This window comes from Nicotiana tabacum, chromosome 17 (assembly GCF_000715075.1).
Source record: "Nicotiana tabacum cultivar K326 chromosome 17, ASM71507v2, whole genome shotgun sequence".
NCBI lineage: Eukaryota > Viridiplantae > Streptophyta > Magnoliopsida > Solanales > Solanaceae > Nicotiana > Nicotiana tabacum.
Window position 1 is genome coordinate 92,108,265 of NC_134096.1, and position 17,867 is coordinate 92,126,131.

The 17,867-nt window shown below is 38.8% G+C and overlaps 1 protein-coding gene across 10 annotated transcripts; it reads left to right on the top strand.

Moving 5' to 3' along the window:
- Positions 1 to 524: 524 nt before the first annotated feature.
- LOC107787446 (uncharacterized) lies at positions 525 to 10,879 on the top strand. 10 transcript variants are annotated; one of them, XM_016609022.2, is made up of 6 exons: positions 526 to 2,203; positions 4,826 to 4,892; positions 8,811 to 8,935; positions 9,345 to 9,395; positions 10,242 to 10,318; positions 10,469 to 10,879. In XM_016609022.2, the coding sequence occupies exon 1, from the start codon at positions 610 to 612 to the stop codon at positions 2,047 to 2,049; it is 1,440 nt and encodes a 479-aa protein (XP_016464508.2). In that variant the 5' UTR covers positions 526 to 609; the 3' UTR covers positions 2,050 to 2,203; positions 4,826 to 4,892; positions 8,811 to 8,935; positions 9,345 to 9,395; positions 10,242 to 10,318; positions 10,469 to 10,879. The 10 variants fall into 10 exon arrangements, 8 of the variants coding, with proteins under 8 accessions (XP_016464508.2, XP_075090718.1, XP_075090720.1 ...); XR_001648396.2 differs by lacking the exon at positions 4,826 to 4,892 and having other exon boundaries at positions 525 to 643; XM_075234617.1 differs by lacking the exon at positions 4,826 to 4,892 and having other exon boundaries at positions 5,422 to 8,935.
- Positions 10,880 to 17,867: the final 6,988 nt, after the last annotated feature.

Sequence of the window (17,867 nt, forward strand, 5' to 3'; positions counted from 1 at the left end):
TTTAGTTGCGTACGCACCACCAAGCAGCGTATGCGGTTGCTCTTCCCTTAACCAGAGATCTCGGGTTCGAGCCTTGAGTATGGAAGAATCATTGGTAGGGAGTGCTTCCCCCGAATGGGGCCCTACACGGCACTTCTCTATCTCAACTAGTATATAACACCGAGTATATATTTGAACAATTTATTTATTAATTTTTGAAACTGAAACTTATATTTATTTTAGAAAATTATTTCCTACAATACATTAAAGAAAATTAATCAAAAACTTGCTCTTTTTTAATTTTACAGAAATACTTTAAATCTAGTTTATGGGCATTAATTCATTCAAATTAAAAAAGAATAGATATTGTTTATAATTCCAAGACTAATTATCAAACATGCACTTTACGGGATAATTAGTTGTTTTTGCATAAGCAGCATATGTTGTAATTCAAAAAATTGAGGACAAAGAAAAAAAAAAACATAAAAGATCAAAAGAGTAATTTAGGGTAAAAACAAAAGGGATTAAAATGTTTTAAAAACTATAAACTTAGGTAGAAAATACAAATGTTAATAGATTGGGTTGCCAGTACCCAATTCCAAATTGTTCCAAATTGAAGAGTGAGCGAAGATGATGAGAGCTGCAGTGCATTACTCCCCCAATGGTAATCCCTCTGTCTCATTTTTTGCTATTTCTCGTCTCAATGCTGTGATTACTCATTCTGCTTCGGCAATTACACCCAGAGATTATTCTTCCTCCATTTCGACAAAGGGGAAACCTTTGGTTCCTAAAGGGTTTGAGAACGTCAAGTGTTTAGATGATGCTCTGAGTCTGTTCCGTCAAATGGTCGAAACAAAGCCTCTTCCCTCTCTCGTCTCCTTCTCGAGATTGTTGAAGACTGTTATAAATATGAAGCATTACTCTGCTGTTGTTTCTCTTTTTGGAGAAATGCAGAAATTAGGAATTCCAGCTGATGTATTCATATTAGGTACTGTGATTGACAGTTGTTGCCTGATGCATCGTACTGATCTTGGATTTTCTGTATTAGCCATTCACTTGAAGAAAGGCATTCCATTTAATGTTGTCATCTTTAATACCTTACTAAGGGGACTCTTTGCTGAAAATAAGTTAAAAGATGGAGTTAATTTGTTCAAAAAGTTAGTCAGAGAGAATATCTGTGAGCCTAACAGATTCATGTATGAAACAATCATGAATGGGCTTTGCAAAAGGGGACATACTGATGAGATCACCTACAATGCGATAATGGATGGATATTGTTTGTGTGGTCAAATGGATAGAGCAAGATTTTTTTTTGATTTCATGGTAGATAAGAGCATTAAGCCTAGTATTATTAGCTATAACATTCTAATAAATGGATATTGTAGGAACAAAAAAGTGGACGAGGCCATGCAATTATTTCTTGAAATTTCTCAAAAGGGATTGAAACCTAATATTTTTACTTGCAATATTGTCTTGCATGGTCTTTTTGAACTTGGAAGAACTAGCTCTGCACAGAAATTCTTTGTTGACATGCTATCCGCGGGGCACATACCGGATTCGTACACTCATTGCACTTTACTTAGTGGTTATTTTAAGAATGGACTTGTTGAAGAAGCTATGTCACACTTTGATAAGTTGGAGAGGAACAGAGAAGATACATATATTGAGATTTACAATGTTCTCATTGATGGATTGTGCAAAAATGGTAAGCTTGACAAAGCTCTTGCTATTTTTGAGAAGCTTTCCTTAATAGGTTTACATCCTAACGTGATAACATACACTACAATGATTAATGGATTTTGCCGAGAAGGATTGTTAGATGAAGCTAAGGATATGCTAAGAAAAATGGAGGACAATGGTTGTTTGCCAAACAACGCAACTTATAATGTAATTATGCACGGATTTCTCCAAAGTAACAAAATTAGTGAAATGAAGGCATTTTTAAGGGAAATGACGGTGAAGAGCTTCTCATCTGATGCAACTACAGTAGAGTTATTAATAGACATTATAGCGGAGGATCCTTCTTTGCTTGACATGATACCCGAGTTTCACTTGGAAAATAAGAAGTGAATTTTTTTTTCACTTGGTTTATTCGGCTATGCTATCATGTTATGCAATTTCCTTTCACCTTTGCAAAAGAAATCACATCCTTTGGAATTGCGGGAACTGAGAAAATGACAATTAGAACATTGGTTGAGCTCTCCAGGCAAGCTCATTGAGGGAGGTAAATTATTTTGATTGTTTTCCCGCTTTTCTTTATCTTGGAAGTCAAATATTGTTGCGCACTATATCAGAAATAATTTGAGTTTCCTTATTTGCACGCGTTATAAGTCTAGGAATCAGTTTAAGTGGTATTTAGTTATCTTGAGATACTATCACAATCTATCTTTTTAGAATCAATAACTACTCTCTGTAGCATAGAAACTGCTGTAGAGACAATGTTTTCTACAATATATTAGGTCTTGGTAACATCAACCATAAATGGAATACCAGAGCTAACAAGATCAAAACCAAACTTCTATCCCTGAACCATATGGTATGTATATTTGGGATTTTCCTGCAATTGACACATAAGTTGTTAAGCCTGACATATTATTACGGAACTGTATCCAAATTATAAAGTTATGTTTTTGGAGGTTTTTCTCTGATCTAAAATACTGAATGCTTTGTTGGGAATCAACTTTTACATAGAACAATAATAATGTTAAGAGTAATTAATTTTATTGGTCATTGGACTAATTGTCATCAGATTTCAAAATGGTTGTAGTCCATATTGTTATTGTCAACTAAAATATATAGAAGATGGAGGAAAGGGATGCCCTTCGAAGATGTACAAATCTGTTTGCAATTCTCTCCTGTAATTGTTTGTTTCTTGATTTTAGATCAGTGTTATCAAAGGCGAAAAATGCAAAAAAGCTCTAAGGTCCATTGGGGCTTTAAACGCAAAGCACAAATAAAGCATGGGCTTTAATGAAAAAAGGGGCAACTGGAGAAAAAGTAAAAATATGTATATGTAGTCCAAGACCAATAATTATTATAAACATAAATAATCCTTATCAAAAAACAAAGAAATTGAATTGTTTTTACGATAAAGTGAAATATCAATTGTTTAATGTCGCATTTTCAGGATCACAGTTATTGGCAAGGAAAAGTATGTCTTAGAGCCTTGATGGGACACTGAAGCGCCCACAAAGCGAGGCGAAGCGCTCAACATGTTTTTAGCCTCGCTTCAGGGCTTAAGCGCGCCTTTGACAGCACTGTTTTAGATTATGGATTTTAACTTTTTAAGTATTGTCATGACCCCGGAATTCCCACCTTCGGGACCGTGATGGCGCCTAACATTTCACTCGCTAGGCAAACCAACGTTAGAGTAATTCTTTTGCCGATTTTTAAACACTTCGAACAATTTAACCAATTAAACAGAAATGAAGCTAAAACAAATACGATATAGCATAATAACCCTATTATCTAAGTACAACCCGGATCTGGAGTCATAAGTACACGAGCTTCTAAAGGTTCTACAAATAGAGTTTGACATAAATACAACTGTCTCGAATGAAATGAACAGTAAATAAGAAAAGAGGAAGGGGACTTCAAGGTCTGCGGACGCCAGCAGATCTACCTCGAGTTTCCAAATAAACTAATCCGAGCTGATGCATCTCACGGACAGCTGGGACTAGTACCAAAATCTGCACAAGAAGCGCAGAGTGTAGTATGAGTGCAACCGACCCAATGTACTCCGTAAGTGTCATGGTTAACCTTAACTTGAGGGATTAGGACTTGTTTGCCTATTTGCTTCGTGTTTAAATGTTTGGGTACAACGTATATGTGAGGTGACGAGTACTTATGCCTTGTTGTTGGGTTAAAGCATGTGGATGAGACTTGTTTCCTTGTAATTTATTTCCTTATTTGATTATGATATCCATGCTTAGACTAGTTTGTTTCTTAATTGATCGTTCTTTCCGTATTTATGAATTATTGTGATAATTGAGTACTTTTGGAAGTTGAGGTTTGGTATTTTGGAACCGTTGTTGACGTAAGGTTTGTTCTTGCTTATTCTACCTCCCAAATGTTATATATTCATTGCTACATGATAAGGGAGAGTGTTAAAGCACAGAGGGTGATACCGTGCCGATTATTGTTTCGTTTATTGATTAATACATGGTGAGGAAGAGAGTTAAAGCACGAAGGGTGATGCCGTGCCATGCCTTATTTATCGTTTCATGACGAACAACAACAACAACAACAACAACAACCCAGTATAATCCCACTAGTGGGGTCTGGGGAGGGTAGTGTGTACGCGGACCTTACCCCTACCCTGGGGTAGAGAAGCTGTTTCCGATAGACCCTCGGCTCCATCCCTCCAAGAACTCCCCACCTTGCTCTTGGGGTGACTCGAACTCACAACCTCTTGGTTGGAAGTGGAGGGTGCTTACCACTAGAGCAACCCACTCTTGACGAAAATGAGAGTAAAAGCACGAATGGTGATGCCGTGCCATTATTATTGTTTCATGGGGAGGTTAAGAGTAAAAATACGATGGGTGATGCCGTGCAGTCTTTATTCATTATGTTATCCGTTTTCATTGGTTGGCGATTAACTTGACTGTCTTATGTTGACATTTCCGTTACAACTATCGTATCATGTTCCCCTTCGCATGTCCCCTCCCACTAGTACGTGTTTAATCTCTATTTGTTGTCATGTTGCGCGTATATCTTTGTTTGTACATGTTTAATTACGTGGGTGTCCTGTCATAGCCTCGTCACTACCTCGTCGAGGTTAGGCTCGACACTTACGGAGTACATTGGGTCGGTTGTACTCATACTACACTCTGCACTTCTTGTGCAGATTTTGGTACTGGTCCCAGCTGTCCGTGAGGTGCATCAGCTCAGATTAGCTTATTTAGAGACTCGAGGTAGATCTGCTGGCGTCCGCAGACCTTGAAGTCCCCTTCCTCTTTCCTTATTTACTGTTCATTTCATTCGAGACAATTGTATTTATTTCAGACTCTATTTGTAGAACCTCTAAATGCTTGTGTACTTGTGACTCCAGATCCGGGTTGTACTTAGATAATGGGGTTATTATGCTATATCGTATTTGTTTTAGCTTCATTTCTGTTTAATTGGTTAAATTGTTCGAAGTGTTTAAAAATTGGCAAAAGAATTACTCTAACGTTGGCTTGCCTAGCGAGTGTAATGTTAAGCGCCATCACGATCGCGAAGGTGAGAATTCCGGGTCGTGACAAGTTGGTATCAGAGTACTAGATTACCTAGGTCTCACAAGTCACGATCAGGCTCAGTAGAGTCTGGAGGATCGGTACAGAGACGTCTGTATTTATCTTCCAGAGGCTATGGAGGTTAGGAACAATTTCACTTCTATTCTTCTGTGTCGTGCGATTTTATTCCATCATTAATGATTGAACTCTTCCATTCTCTCTCTCGCAGATGGCGAGGACACGTATTGTATCTTCAGCGGGACAGCAGCCGGAGCCCCCAGTGGCAGCTCCTACGAGGGGCAGAGGTCAAGGCTGAGGTCGCACCAAAGGCCGAGGCAGAGGCAGAGCCCAGCCTAGAGCTCGAGCAGTGGAGCCTTAGGTGGATTTTGATGAGGAGGTTCCAGCTCAGACTGTACTTGTTGGACCAGCTCAGGTCCCAGAGGTGGTTCATCGCCACTCCAGTGCTTTAGGACGCTCTAGTCCGTATGGTGGACCTTATGGAGAGTGTGGCCCAAGACGGTACATTTCCGGTAGCACCAACCGTCTCTCATGTTGGGGAAGGAGCACAGACACCCGCCACTCACACTCTGGAGCAGATGGCTCCCCAGTATCAGACTCCAGCAGCCCCTCCTGTTGGGGTAGTTCAACCGTTTGTTGCGACACAGGCCGGTGATAGGCCCGCCATGTCTTCTGAGGGCTTATTGAGATTGGACAAGTTTACAAAGCTCTTTCTAGTTCACTTCAGTGGTGCACCTTCTGAGGACCCACCGGATTATCTTGACCACTGCCATGAGGTGATGCAGAACATGGGTATAGTTGAGACCAATAGGGTCGATTTTGCTGTGTTTCAGATGACGGGTTCCGCCAAAGGTGGTGGAGATTATTTGTTGACCATACTAGCTGGGTCGCCTGCACTTACTTGGGACCAGTTCTCTCAGCTATTTCTAGAGAAGTTCCTTCCTATCACTCTGAGAAAGGATTACCGCAGGCAGTTTGAGCGTCTCCAGTAGGGCAGTGTGACTGTTACTCGGTACGAGACCCGTTTTGTGGATCTAGCTCGTCATGCCCTTATCTTGCTTCCTACTTAGAGAGAGAGGACGAGGAGATTTATTGATGGTCTCACTCACCCTATTAGGCTATAGATGGCCAAGGAGACCGAGGGTGAGGTTTCCTTTCAGACGGCTGCAAATGTTGCTAGGTAGATCGAGATGGTTCTTGCACATGAGAGGGGGCAGGGGTCTGATAAGAGGCCTCGTCATTTCGGTGGGTTCAATGGTGCCTCGTCTGGAGGCAAGGGTACTTTTGGTAGAGGCCATCCTCCTAGGCCGTTTCAGTCAGCGCTCCAGGCATCCCACATTGCTTCAGGTAGTTGCGACCCTCATATGTCTCATCCCGACTAGCTAGCCTACCGTGCAACACCAGTTCCTATCAGTGCACCTCCGCTCCGGAGTTTTCAGGGTGGTTGCCCAGGTCGACAAGGTCAACAGTCACAACAGCCGAGGTCATGTTATACTTATGGTGATCCGAGGCACATCGCTAGATTTTGCCCTCGGGCACCGGGCAACACACATCAGCAGGGTTCTCGTGCTATGGTTCCGACACCGGTTGCTTCACCGCCCGTTCAGCTAGCTAGAAGCAGAGGTCAGGCAGCCAGAAGTGGAGGTCAGACTGTTAGAGGTGGAGGTCAGGCCGTTAGAGGTGGAGTCCAGCCAGTTAGAGGCCGTCCCAGAGACGTCGTTCAGAGTGGTGGGGCCCAGCCCCGGTGTTATGCTTTCCCAGCTGGGCCTGAGGCTGAGTCATCTGACGCTGTCATCACATATACTGTTCCAGTTTGCCATAGAGATGCTTCAGTGCTATTTGATCCGAGCTCTACTTATTCCTACGTGTCATCCTATTTTGCTTCATATCTGGTTGTGCCTCGTGATTCTTTGAGTGCTCCTGTGTATGTGTCCACACTTGTGGGAGATTCTATTGTTGTAGATCATGTCTATCGTTCGTGCGTGGTTACTATTGGGAGTCTTGAGACTAGCGTAGATCTTCTACTTTTTTATATGGTAGATTTTGATGTCATCTTGGGTATGAATTGACTGCCACCTTATCATGCTATATTGGATTGCCATGCCATGACGGTGACTTTAGCCTTGCCGGGTTGCCTCGATTAGAGTGGAGGGGACTCTTGGCCATTCTACCAGCAGAGTTATCTCTTATGTGAAGGCTCGATGTATGGCCGAGAAGGGGTGTCTAGTTTATTTGGCTTATGTCCGCGATTCTAGTGCGGAGGTTCCTTCCATGCTTTAACCCAACAACAACGCATAAGTACTCGTCACCTCACATATACGTTGTACCCAAACATTTAAACACGAAGCAAATAGGCAAGCAAGTCCTAATCCCTCAAGTTAAGGTTAACCACGACACTTACGGAGTATATTGGGTCGGTTGTATTCATACTACACTCTGCGGTTCTTGTGCAAATTTTGGCATTGGTCCCAGCTGTCCGTGAGGTGCATCAGCTCGGATTAGCTTATTTGGAGACTCGGGGTAGATCTGCTGGCGTCCGCAGACCTTGAAGTCCCCTTCCTCTTACCATATTTACTGTTCGTTTCATTCGAGACAATTGTATTTATTTCAGACTCTATTTGCACAACCTCTAGAAGCTCGTGTACTGTGACTCCAGATCCGGGTTGTGCTTAAATAATGGGGTTATTATGCTATATCGTATTTGTTTTAGCTTCATTTCTGTTTAATTGGTTAAATTGTTCGAAGTGTTTAAAAATTGACAAAAGAATTACTCTAACGTTGGCTTGCCTAGCGAGTGAAATGTTAGGCGCCATCACGGTTCCGAAGGTTGGAATTCCGGATCGTAACAAGTATAAACTATGCTTGTTTAATTTAAGAATTTTGGGAGATGGGGTTCGATGTCTTATCTCATATTTCAGCATTGTGTTATCTAAAGAAGTTTCATTACTTGTTATCAAATGGTGTTAAAACTATCAATCTACTTCTCAAAATGACATTTTGCTCTCTGGTTACCTGGTTATGTCTACAAGAAAAGTATTTATGCATGTTCATGTTTGTTTTTTTTATATATCCAACACACAAATAGTCAACCCTAGTCATGGCACATACCATCATCTGAGCCCCTGCTCCAACCGGGGTAACTTACACATTGCTTGCAGCTCGCTTCCTTGTGAAACTTCTGAAGCCCCTATTGTTCTTATAAGTGTAAAGTTGTATGATGTAACTAGTGTTACTCTTTGCAATAACAACTGGACTATGGTACAAGACTGAAATTTTTGAAGTTGGAAAACCGTTTCATTTGGAATATAAGCTCCTGCCCAGGCTACAGTATTTGCATGTTTAGAAGGCTAGAAGCTACAAGTGATAGCTCATTATGTACATAGCACATGTTTGATAGACTAGGAAAATCTGATTTATATTGTTATGAATATTTCTCTTCTATTGCAGTGATAGACCTTCTGATGGTACTGTTAACTTAGTGACTAAGTACAAAACAAGATATTCTTATTAGCCAATGTGCTACTCACTACATTTGACTACCTTTTTTTGTTGTTTTTGTGTTATGAATGTCATTTTCGCCTCCCTTGCTCTATCCATCAGGTTCCAGGTGAAAAAGAAGAAAGCCTGTCGTAATTTCATGAGCATCATGCTTTCTGAGTGCAAGATCAAGAGACATTTGCAAGCTCTCTCTTCACCCTTCAGTTGTGCTATACCTGTTACAAGAGGTACTTTTCTCTCTAAGAACTGCTTGGTTTTTAAAGTGTTCTAGATTCTAATTTCAGTACTTTTATGAGTAAATTGATTTATAAGGACTCTTTAAGGTTGTTTTGTTGGTTTGGCTAAGCAAATAACCTACCGCATACGTTGTCAGTAAAATCCACGTGTCACCTCGTAAAACTAAAATGATTGTAGTTTCTGTTGAGACCACAGTCTAAGAAAATGATTGGTGAGAACTGAGAACCGGTTTGATAGTCTATTTTGGTTTTGGAACTTATTGCAAAAGCTTCTCGAACAAAGTACTGCGACTTAGTTATTGTTAGAGCTTATTATGTTCATATAGCACAAAATCTACCAAGAAGCATCTTTAGTTGAGCACGAGAGAAAATTTAATAATGTATTTATGTCTTTCTACAGGAGAATGGAACTTTAAAATTGGCTGCAACATATCACTTTCTATGCTTATAGGTTTGTGCTTATGTTTTAGTTAGCTTCCAGCTTTCACTTTGGTTTTCTCAATTTGTTTATGTGTTTAGGAAGGAATCTGCACTATTGCCAGCAATTCTGTTTCATTTAGAAGATCACTGCATTTGGACATTTTTATTTGATTGAGAAAGTAGTATTCTTTAATTAATTTCTCAAAACAGTTTTCTGGTAAGCAAAATATCCTGCAACTATACCTCCGTCCAGGCACCAGGACACCACATTTCTTTCCAGCTTCAGTGCCATTGTGTTTAACCTTCATTCAAATTTAGAACCCACAAATAATGCCCAAAATACACTTGATTAAACTTCACTTTGCTTAAAATATACAAGGAGAGTATCGAACTAATTGTAGATCCGTCCAAGACAATCCCACGCTAGATCCCACATTTGAAACGAGGTAAACTATTGAGACTTGAAATTGATACTGTCAAAATCTGTTTAAGAACTATGCCAATTCAAACGAGTTGCTGTCATTTTCTTATATAGAGTAGAAAATTGATTCAGAGATCCCATATTGACTTTGAATGGTATGTTAGATGAGTGTTACATTTTTGTCTATTGTGAGTTTTGTGTGTGAATATATGCAGACAATAACTTAAATGTATTCATCATAAAGGAATTGCTCCTATTATATAACTGTTAAGATAAAGCTTGTGATTCTCAAGTAATGTTACAAAGAATACATGTATGTTGCCCCTGACAGATTTCTCGGTCTTAAAAAAGATAGTACATGTATGTTATTTTCTTATTCCATTAGAGTTTGGTATATACGGCAAATTGAAAATGTTTAAAACTGTTTGTGATTTGACTGTTTTCCTCTGTTAACAGATTGGGTATTTTCTATTCACATAACTCTGGTTCGGGTATCGGGCTGGAACTTTCGACTTCCGCGCTTTTAAAACCTGGTATACACATGCTATTAGCACCATGTTAACATGTGGTCTGTATCATCACATTTCATTATTGAAGTCTCTCTGTCAAGGTGTGAGTTTACTTGTTAAGACATGATCATTCCGACTTCTGTAAATATGATTATCCCATTTAATACTTCGCAGATGTCTCATGATGCTTATTTCACTCAGAAGAATCTCCAGAATAGGCGTGTATATTAGTGCAACAAGTGACACATGTGGAATAAGTAAAGAGGAAAATGATACATTTGTTTGAGTTGGATTGATGCGTAGATCTCCAAAGGACGTGTTCTGCTTCTAGGAGGGCTGCAAGTGCAAAAAGAGCTAGGGATTTGTAAGACTATAGCCACCCTGCATTTTATCAGTCTGTGGAATGAAAGAAACCAAATATGTGAAGCAAAGTCTACGGTTGTACAATTTTTGAAGTTCCAAGTGTTAACCTAGCCTCTGGTGTATATTAAAATTTTATGTACATGATTATAGGGGTGTTCGTCGGTCGGTACAATACTGTACTTAGACATTTCGGTTTGGTATTTTCAGTATTCGATTTCGTAAAATGTTATACCAATACCGTACCTAATTAAATTCGGTATTGTTCGATTTTTCTCCTTTCGATTTTGGTTTATTCGGTTTGAATACTAACTAGTGCATAGAGTCATAGACGGTAATATTCTTAATTAAAGTACAAAACTAAAAACGTTTGTTGATTAAAGTTTTGTTCAAAATCAGCAAATATCAACCTAGAGAGAGAAAACTTAGAGAAATATTTTGTTACTTGCTTAGAGTTCATTGATGAACTTAGAGAATAAAGGAAAGTAAAATTTTAGATTTCTTATATTTATGTTATAATTAATAAAATGTGTATTGTGTAATATAATATATATTTCGGTATGGTATCGGTATTTCGGTATTTTATTTTAAAATATCAAATATCATACCTAATACCATTTTTTTAAAACTTAAACCAAATACCATATCGAATACCAAAATATCGAATACCGAATACCAAAATTTTCGATTTCAGAACAGTAATTAGGTATTTATCAAATTATGCACAGCCCTACATGATTAGCATGTATGGTAGAATTCATTCATTATTATAAGAAAGGATAGTGCAAAGTGTGGGGTCCTTTTTTTGTAAGAAACAGTATTAGCATAGTGTCGCGCCCCCTCTTTCTCGCGAAATCGGGTTTCGACACGCGACAACTCTTTTAAAGGAAGGTGTTAAAAGAGAAAGTCGCCACCTAACGGGTTTGAGGTGCGTTAGGGCACCTATTTGTAAATAACTCTGGTTTAACCAGTTTGCGTCATCAAAGATCGGGTAAGGGCTCAAATTACCTCGAAGAGAAGGTGTTAGGCACTCTTCGAGGTCCACAACTGTGGGTCCCGACCGAACTTGAATTAAATAAATTAGTCAGAGAGAAAAACAAGAAGTTTGAAAAAAAATCATTATTAGAAAGTCCTTGAGTAAACACAGATAATTGGTTAAAAAACAGGATGGGGGGTCCTAAGTTTTTTAGCCTAAAGGATCACCCCGTGCAACATAAATAATACTTCGTAACTCCCTCGAGGTGGGGTGTTACTCGTATTATTCAGCGGGCACAGACTATCATCTCCTGCTACCCGATTACTATCTTTAAGTTTTTACCTAAAGCGCACTAGTTGATTCTAAAACGTGCCCTATACGTGCACTACCCGTCCCATGCCTATGGCCCAGGAGGCGTTTGGACCTCTATTTTGGATGGTTTCTAGACTTAACTTAGGCTGCTCAGAAATGATAAAACTAGGCGACATACAAAATAAGTTGGACTTAATGTAAAAGCAATTAAGGGCTCAAGTTAGCCTCCACACTTAGACAACAAATGCACGCGAATAAATTTTCACATTAAGCGTTAGACAATTTCAGGATTGAGGCAAATTAAAGCCATTAGGCCCTATAGACATGGTTTCTATTTGACCTGGATTTTGAAAGCGCAGACAGTTTTGTATGCAAAGTATAATTTCTAAGTGACTACACAATTGCCTACTAATTACAGATTATAAGCGATTAAACCTATAGACATGCTATCTAGATGATTTACGCACTAATTGGCAGTGATAATAATAGGAGATATTCAGAATTACTTAGTTTGCTCCTATAGGCATGCTTTCTAATAGTGGCAACGAAACAGTGTTGAAAGTTCAATTTTAGCACTTAAAGCAAGATTTCTATGATTAGCGATTGAAACTGATTTTAGCTCCTATAGTCATGTTTCCTAAATGAGCAATTATAACAACAACACATTAACCAATTAAACCCTATAGGCATGATTTCTAAAATACAGATTTGGTAGAACATAAATTAATAGAACCCTATTGTCGTAGCACCTAATGAATATGCTGTAATGCACATTGAGACATTGGTCATTTTATTTTCTATAGGCATGACATCTAGCATGTAGAAACAGAATATGTTAAACGAATTAAATACCTATAGGCAGGTTATCTAACACACACAATAGCAGAACATGTTCGAGCAAAGTAAATACCTATAGGCAAGATTTTTACCCGTTTCATGCAAATATTAAAATAAACCCCTTTTCCCAATTTCACTAACACCCTAATTGTTATTATAACATTATTACAAGTCCACTGAGTGAAATAAATTACAGAATTAGATAATAGCTATAGTGGGCCTAAGGCAGGCCCAATGTATACCTAGCCTAGCTAGGCCTTCAACACAGTTTCACAACAGGCCAGAAACAATCTCCATTCACACAAAATATCCCACATCCAGTAGCCATCAAAAGTCCCAGAGGTATAGCCATTTACACAAACCAACTGGTTTATCCAGTAGGTGAGAAGAGGGGGGCAAAGTTGAGCAATTAGAAAAAATGTGGCAAAGAAACTTGGACCCTAGTGTTTCAGAGTTCCCAAGGGCTTCAAGAACCCAGGACAGTGCTCACACTAGGGAGGTTGATAGAGGAGACTTAGGGGAATGGCTTTGGCTTTCAGCCAGCCCCAGAATTAAATAAGAAACAACCAGTGAAAATAGTAGTAGGGTAAAAAGTTTGGAAAACATTTGCAAACTTGTAAGATAATCACATAATAAACTCCAAAAGCAAATTAACACACTGGGCAGGGTGACATATGATAAGGAACAAGGAGCCTGAGATTGCAAGTTAACATGCAATGGTATTAGACTATTAAAACCAAGTAATGCAACTAATTTAGGACTTAAGGGATCATATTATACCAAACACAGGAGTTAAGCATTATAATACAAATAGGATCAGGTAACATAGAGAGTGTCAGTTAAGGCAGACTGGTTTTAAAGGATCAAAAGTTGTAAGCGGTACAGATTGGATATGTCAAGAATACATAGGGTGATAACCATAGTCATAAGAGCATATAACATTCAGAGTAAAGGTCTTAAACAAGTTAAGGCATACTAATAATATCAAATTGGTCATTAGAAGTTCAGAATTAGCCAGAGAACATAGATTGAACCATATAGTCAAAACAAATTTTTTAGGTTATCACAAACTAAACTAAGCATGCTTCATTTTGTTTAAATTAATTAGGCTAGGTGCAAATCATTATTAAGCTAGCAATCACAAGCAGAATTAGGCATAAAAGAATCAAAGAAATGCATTAGATCATGCAGTTCAGAGAATATGCTAATTAGAACATAATAAACATTGAGAAAGTTAGAAACTAACCAGTGACTGTTCGATAAACAAGAAAAAGATTGCAGTAAGGACCCAGAGTCCTGAATATGTCAAGTTCCAAGGGTTTCAAAAACCCAGGTAGTGCTCACACCTAAGAGGGGTCAGAAAAAGTAGAAGTCTGGTGGCCTTGGCTTTCAGCCGGCCAAGAACCAAACAGAATCGAATAGTGAACAAGTATAAAGTAGAAAACTTCAGTTTTTAGTGAGAGAATAGTGATTCCAGTTCTGTCTAAAGGGGAAAAGGGGATGGGTTTATATAGTGATAAACATTAAACACACAGACAAGGAAAACAATCAATCAACCTCAAAAGAAAAGGAAAGAATAACATGCGAAATTGATTCAGAATCAATTTAGGAGAAGTCAAGCAACCCTAGTTTTTAGAAAAATAAATATTACCGGAATATACACAAAAATAATAACATAGGATGAATATAGACCCAAATAGCACTAAAAATCAGAGGGTCAAACTAATTTTGGTCCGATTTAAGAAAATCTGAAAATTCTAATTTTAGGGTAAGACAAATATTGACAAAAATATAATAAAAATATGCCATAGTAGAATATAGGACGAATATGGACATAATAATACTTAAAATCAGAGAATCGAACCTATTTTGGTTCGATTAAAAGAGATCCGAAAACCCTAATTTTAGGGTAAGTAAGAATCCATAAGAGATACACAAATATTCGTACTTACAAAGAGCAAGATGATGAATGTAGACAGAATATCGGAAAAGTCAAAGATTTGAACCGATTTTGGTTCGATCCTTATGAGATCTGCTTGCCATGTTTAGGCAAGCAGTATAGAAGAAGAACCAGTACCAAAGAGAGGCCGTATATGGCAAAGGGTAGCCATAGAATCCCATATCGTGTGGGATTAGGAGAGATTTTAGGGGGGCGGCGGCTAGGGTTCTTAGGAGGGAGAAGGAGGGAGAAAGGAGGTGGGATATGGGGCTGAGGACGGTGGGAAATGATTAGGGTTAGGGATGAGGGTGGTAATTAAAAGGGAAGGTTTAATGTAGGCCGTTGATCTCAGAGATCAACGACCACGATTAGAGAAGAACTAGGTCGGATGGTTAAAACGGGTCGCGACCGGGTTGTGGGGTTGGGTTAATTGATTTGGGCTGGGGGTTATTTGGGCTAGGGTATTAGATTTGGGCCAGTAATTGGTTCGAAAATAGGTAGGATTTTAGGCTAGTTTTTAAATACCAAATATTTAATAAATAAAAATAATTTATAAAAGTAATTAATAAATAACAAAATATTATTTGTGAACTAAAATGATTAAAAATAATAACTTACATTATAAAAATATAAAAATTTATTTTTTGCATAAATAATGTAATTTATACATGAATATGGGCTATTATTGCAAAAATATGCAATTAGCCTAAAAAATACAAATGTAATTATAACAAAATGCAGTAAAATATTTTAAAACATACATGTTGGTGTAAATGACAAGTTTGGATGATTAAATCATCATAAAAATAATTTGAAGGATAATTATTTGATATTTATACAATAAAATGCTGAAAGAAATTGATTTAAAGCCTTTAAAAATTATGGAAAATTATGAAAAAAGCTTGTATAGGTTTATAAACTAAATTATAATGAAAATATACTATTTTGAAAGTATATATATATATATATATATATATATATATATATATATATATATATATATATATATATTTTAAAAATATGAGGGGAAAATTGGGTATCAGCAACTGCCCATCTTTACCCGGGAATAATGAAAGAGTTGTCGGGTAAAGAAATGATGACCGATTTTGACCGAATGGGGTGATTTGAAAAATGGAGGCCGAACTCCGATTTCTGAGTTGCCTACATATCCCTGGTTTTACGGGAATCAGGTTGTGTGTAATTCTGGATCCAGCGGTGAACTGAGCCGATGGAGTTGTTGTAGGAATGGACAGGTTCTTCTAGATAGGACGACATCAGAGTTGTGAATGAATGTAACTTGGAACGGTTATGGGTATTTGAACGGTCATCAAGTGGAAATGGGTAACAGATGGTAGTTGGTTGTATTTGAGGTAGTTACAAGGTGTGAATATTGAACGGAAACTGGAGCGAAGATTGCTCCCGTTGGGAGAACGGTTACCTCTTGGATTACCTGCAAAACTTAAATACAATGCATGCAGGTGTATATTGCGATAATTTAAACATGATGCAAATTTCCTTTGGACCATGAAAGCTGTCTTTGGATGATGGGGATTATGTCCTTAGACCATGATGTCCTGGGCCATGAATTGCGTGATAAGGGATTCGCAGGCCATGAAATGATGTTCTCCAGCCATGAAAATGGTGCCTCTGAACTATGACGCCTTTGAATAATGATGTGCAATATTGAGAGATCCTCAGGCCATGGCATGGTGTCTTCCGGCTATGAGGATGATGCCTTTGGACAGAATAGAGATGTTTCAGCCTATGAGATGCAAAGACATGATGTTTGGTCATATGCGAAGCGAAACAAGACAGAGCTTAGTCTTGTATAAGATCGGGGGCAGAGCTTAGCCCCGAGAAAAATAGAAAATAATGCTAGATTTCAAGTAGCATAACATTTGGTGTTATGCAAGGAAAGGCAGAGCTTAGCCTTATGCAATTAGGAAGGCAATGCTTAGCCTCATGCGAAATTGGAGACAATGCTTAGTCTCATTCAAGGAGGAAGCGGGGCTTAGCCTTATGCAATATGGGAGACAATGCTTAGTCTCATGCAAGAGGAGGCAGGGCTTAGCCTCATGCAAGTGGGAGACAATGCTTAGTCTCGTGCAGGGAAGGCAATGCTTAGCCTTATGCAATTGAGGAGGCAGGGATTAGCCTCATGCAAGCGGGAGACAATTCTTAGTCTCATGCAGGGGAAGGCAATACTTAGCCTTATGCAATTGAGGAGGCAGGGCTTAGCCTCATGCAAAGGTAGAGACAATGCTTAGTCTCATGCAGGGGAAGGCAGTGCTTAGCCTTATGCAATTGAGGAGGCAAGGCTTAGCCTCATGCAAAATAGAGACAATTCTTAGTCTCATGCAGGGGAAGGCAATGCTTAGCCTTATGCGATTAAGGAGGCAGGGCTTAGCCTCATGCAAAAATGGAGACAATGCTTAGTCTCATGCAGGGGAAGGCAGTGCTTAGCCTTATGCTATTAAGGAGGCAGGGCTTAGCCTCATGCAAAAATGGAGACAATGCTTAGTCTCATGCAGGGGAAGGCAGTGCTTAGCCTTATGCGATTAAGGAGGCAGGGCTTAGCCTCATGCAAAATGGAGACAATGTTTATTCTCGTGCAATGAACAGATAATACGTGATAGTAGAGTATTTCTTAGCTGGAGATATGTTTGCGTTTGGCAGTTTTGTCGTTACGAAGATAGTGATCCTGAGGTGTGCACATATTTGCGAATATTCCTTGTTCCTGCATCTAAAGGAAAATCGTGAGTTCTACGGGGAAGGTTGGTTCGTGCCTTTGCCTGCTTGTTTTGCCTTGCTCTGCATCGAAATCCTGCTCGAGTAACCACGGGTAGCATCTGATTGTTTCATAAAAATAAAGTTTTCGAAAATGTGCGTGCATATGATGAATGTAGTTATTTAAAATACATTAGTATGCAATATCGAATAAATTAGATGAACTAACGACTGTGACAGTTTAGAGACATTGTGACTTCCTTAGAATTTTGAGGGTCCTCTTCAAAATTCTGCCCCAGTTTACTTAGGCGATTCTCTGACCGTTCTGCATATGATGACGTTGGCTGGACTTGCTCCGGAATTTTGAGGGTCCTCCTCAAAATTTTGTCCCAGTTTCTGGTTGTGGGGAAAATGAAAATTTT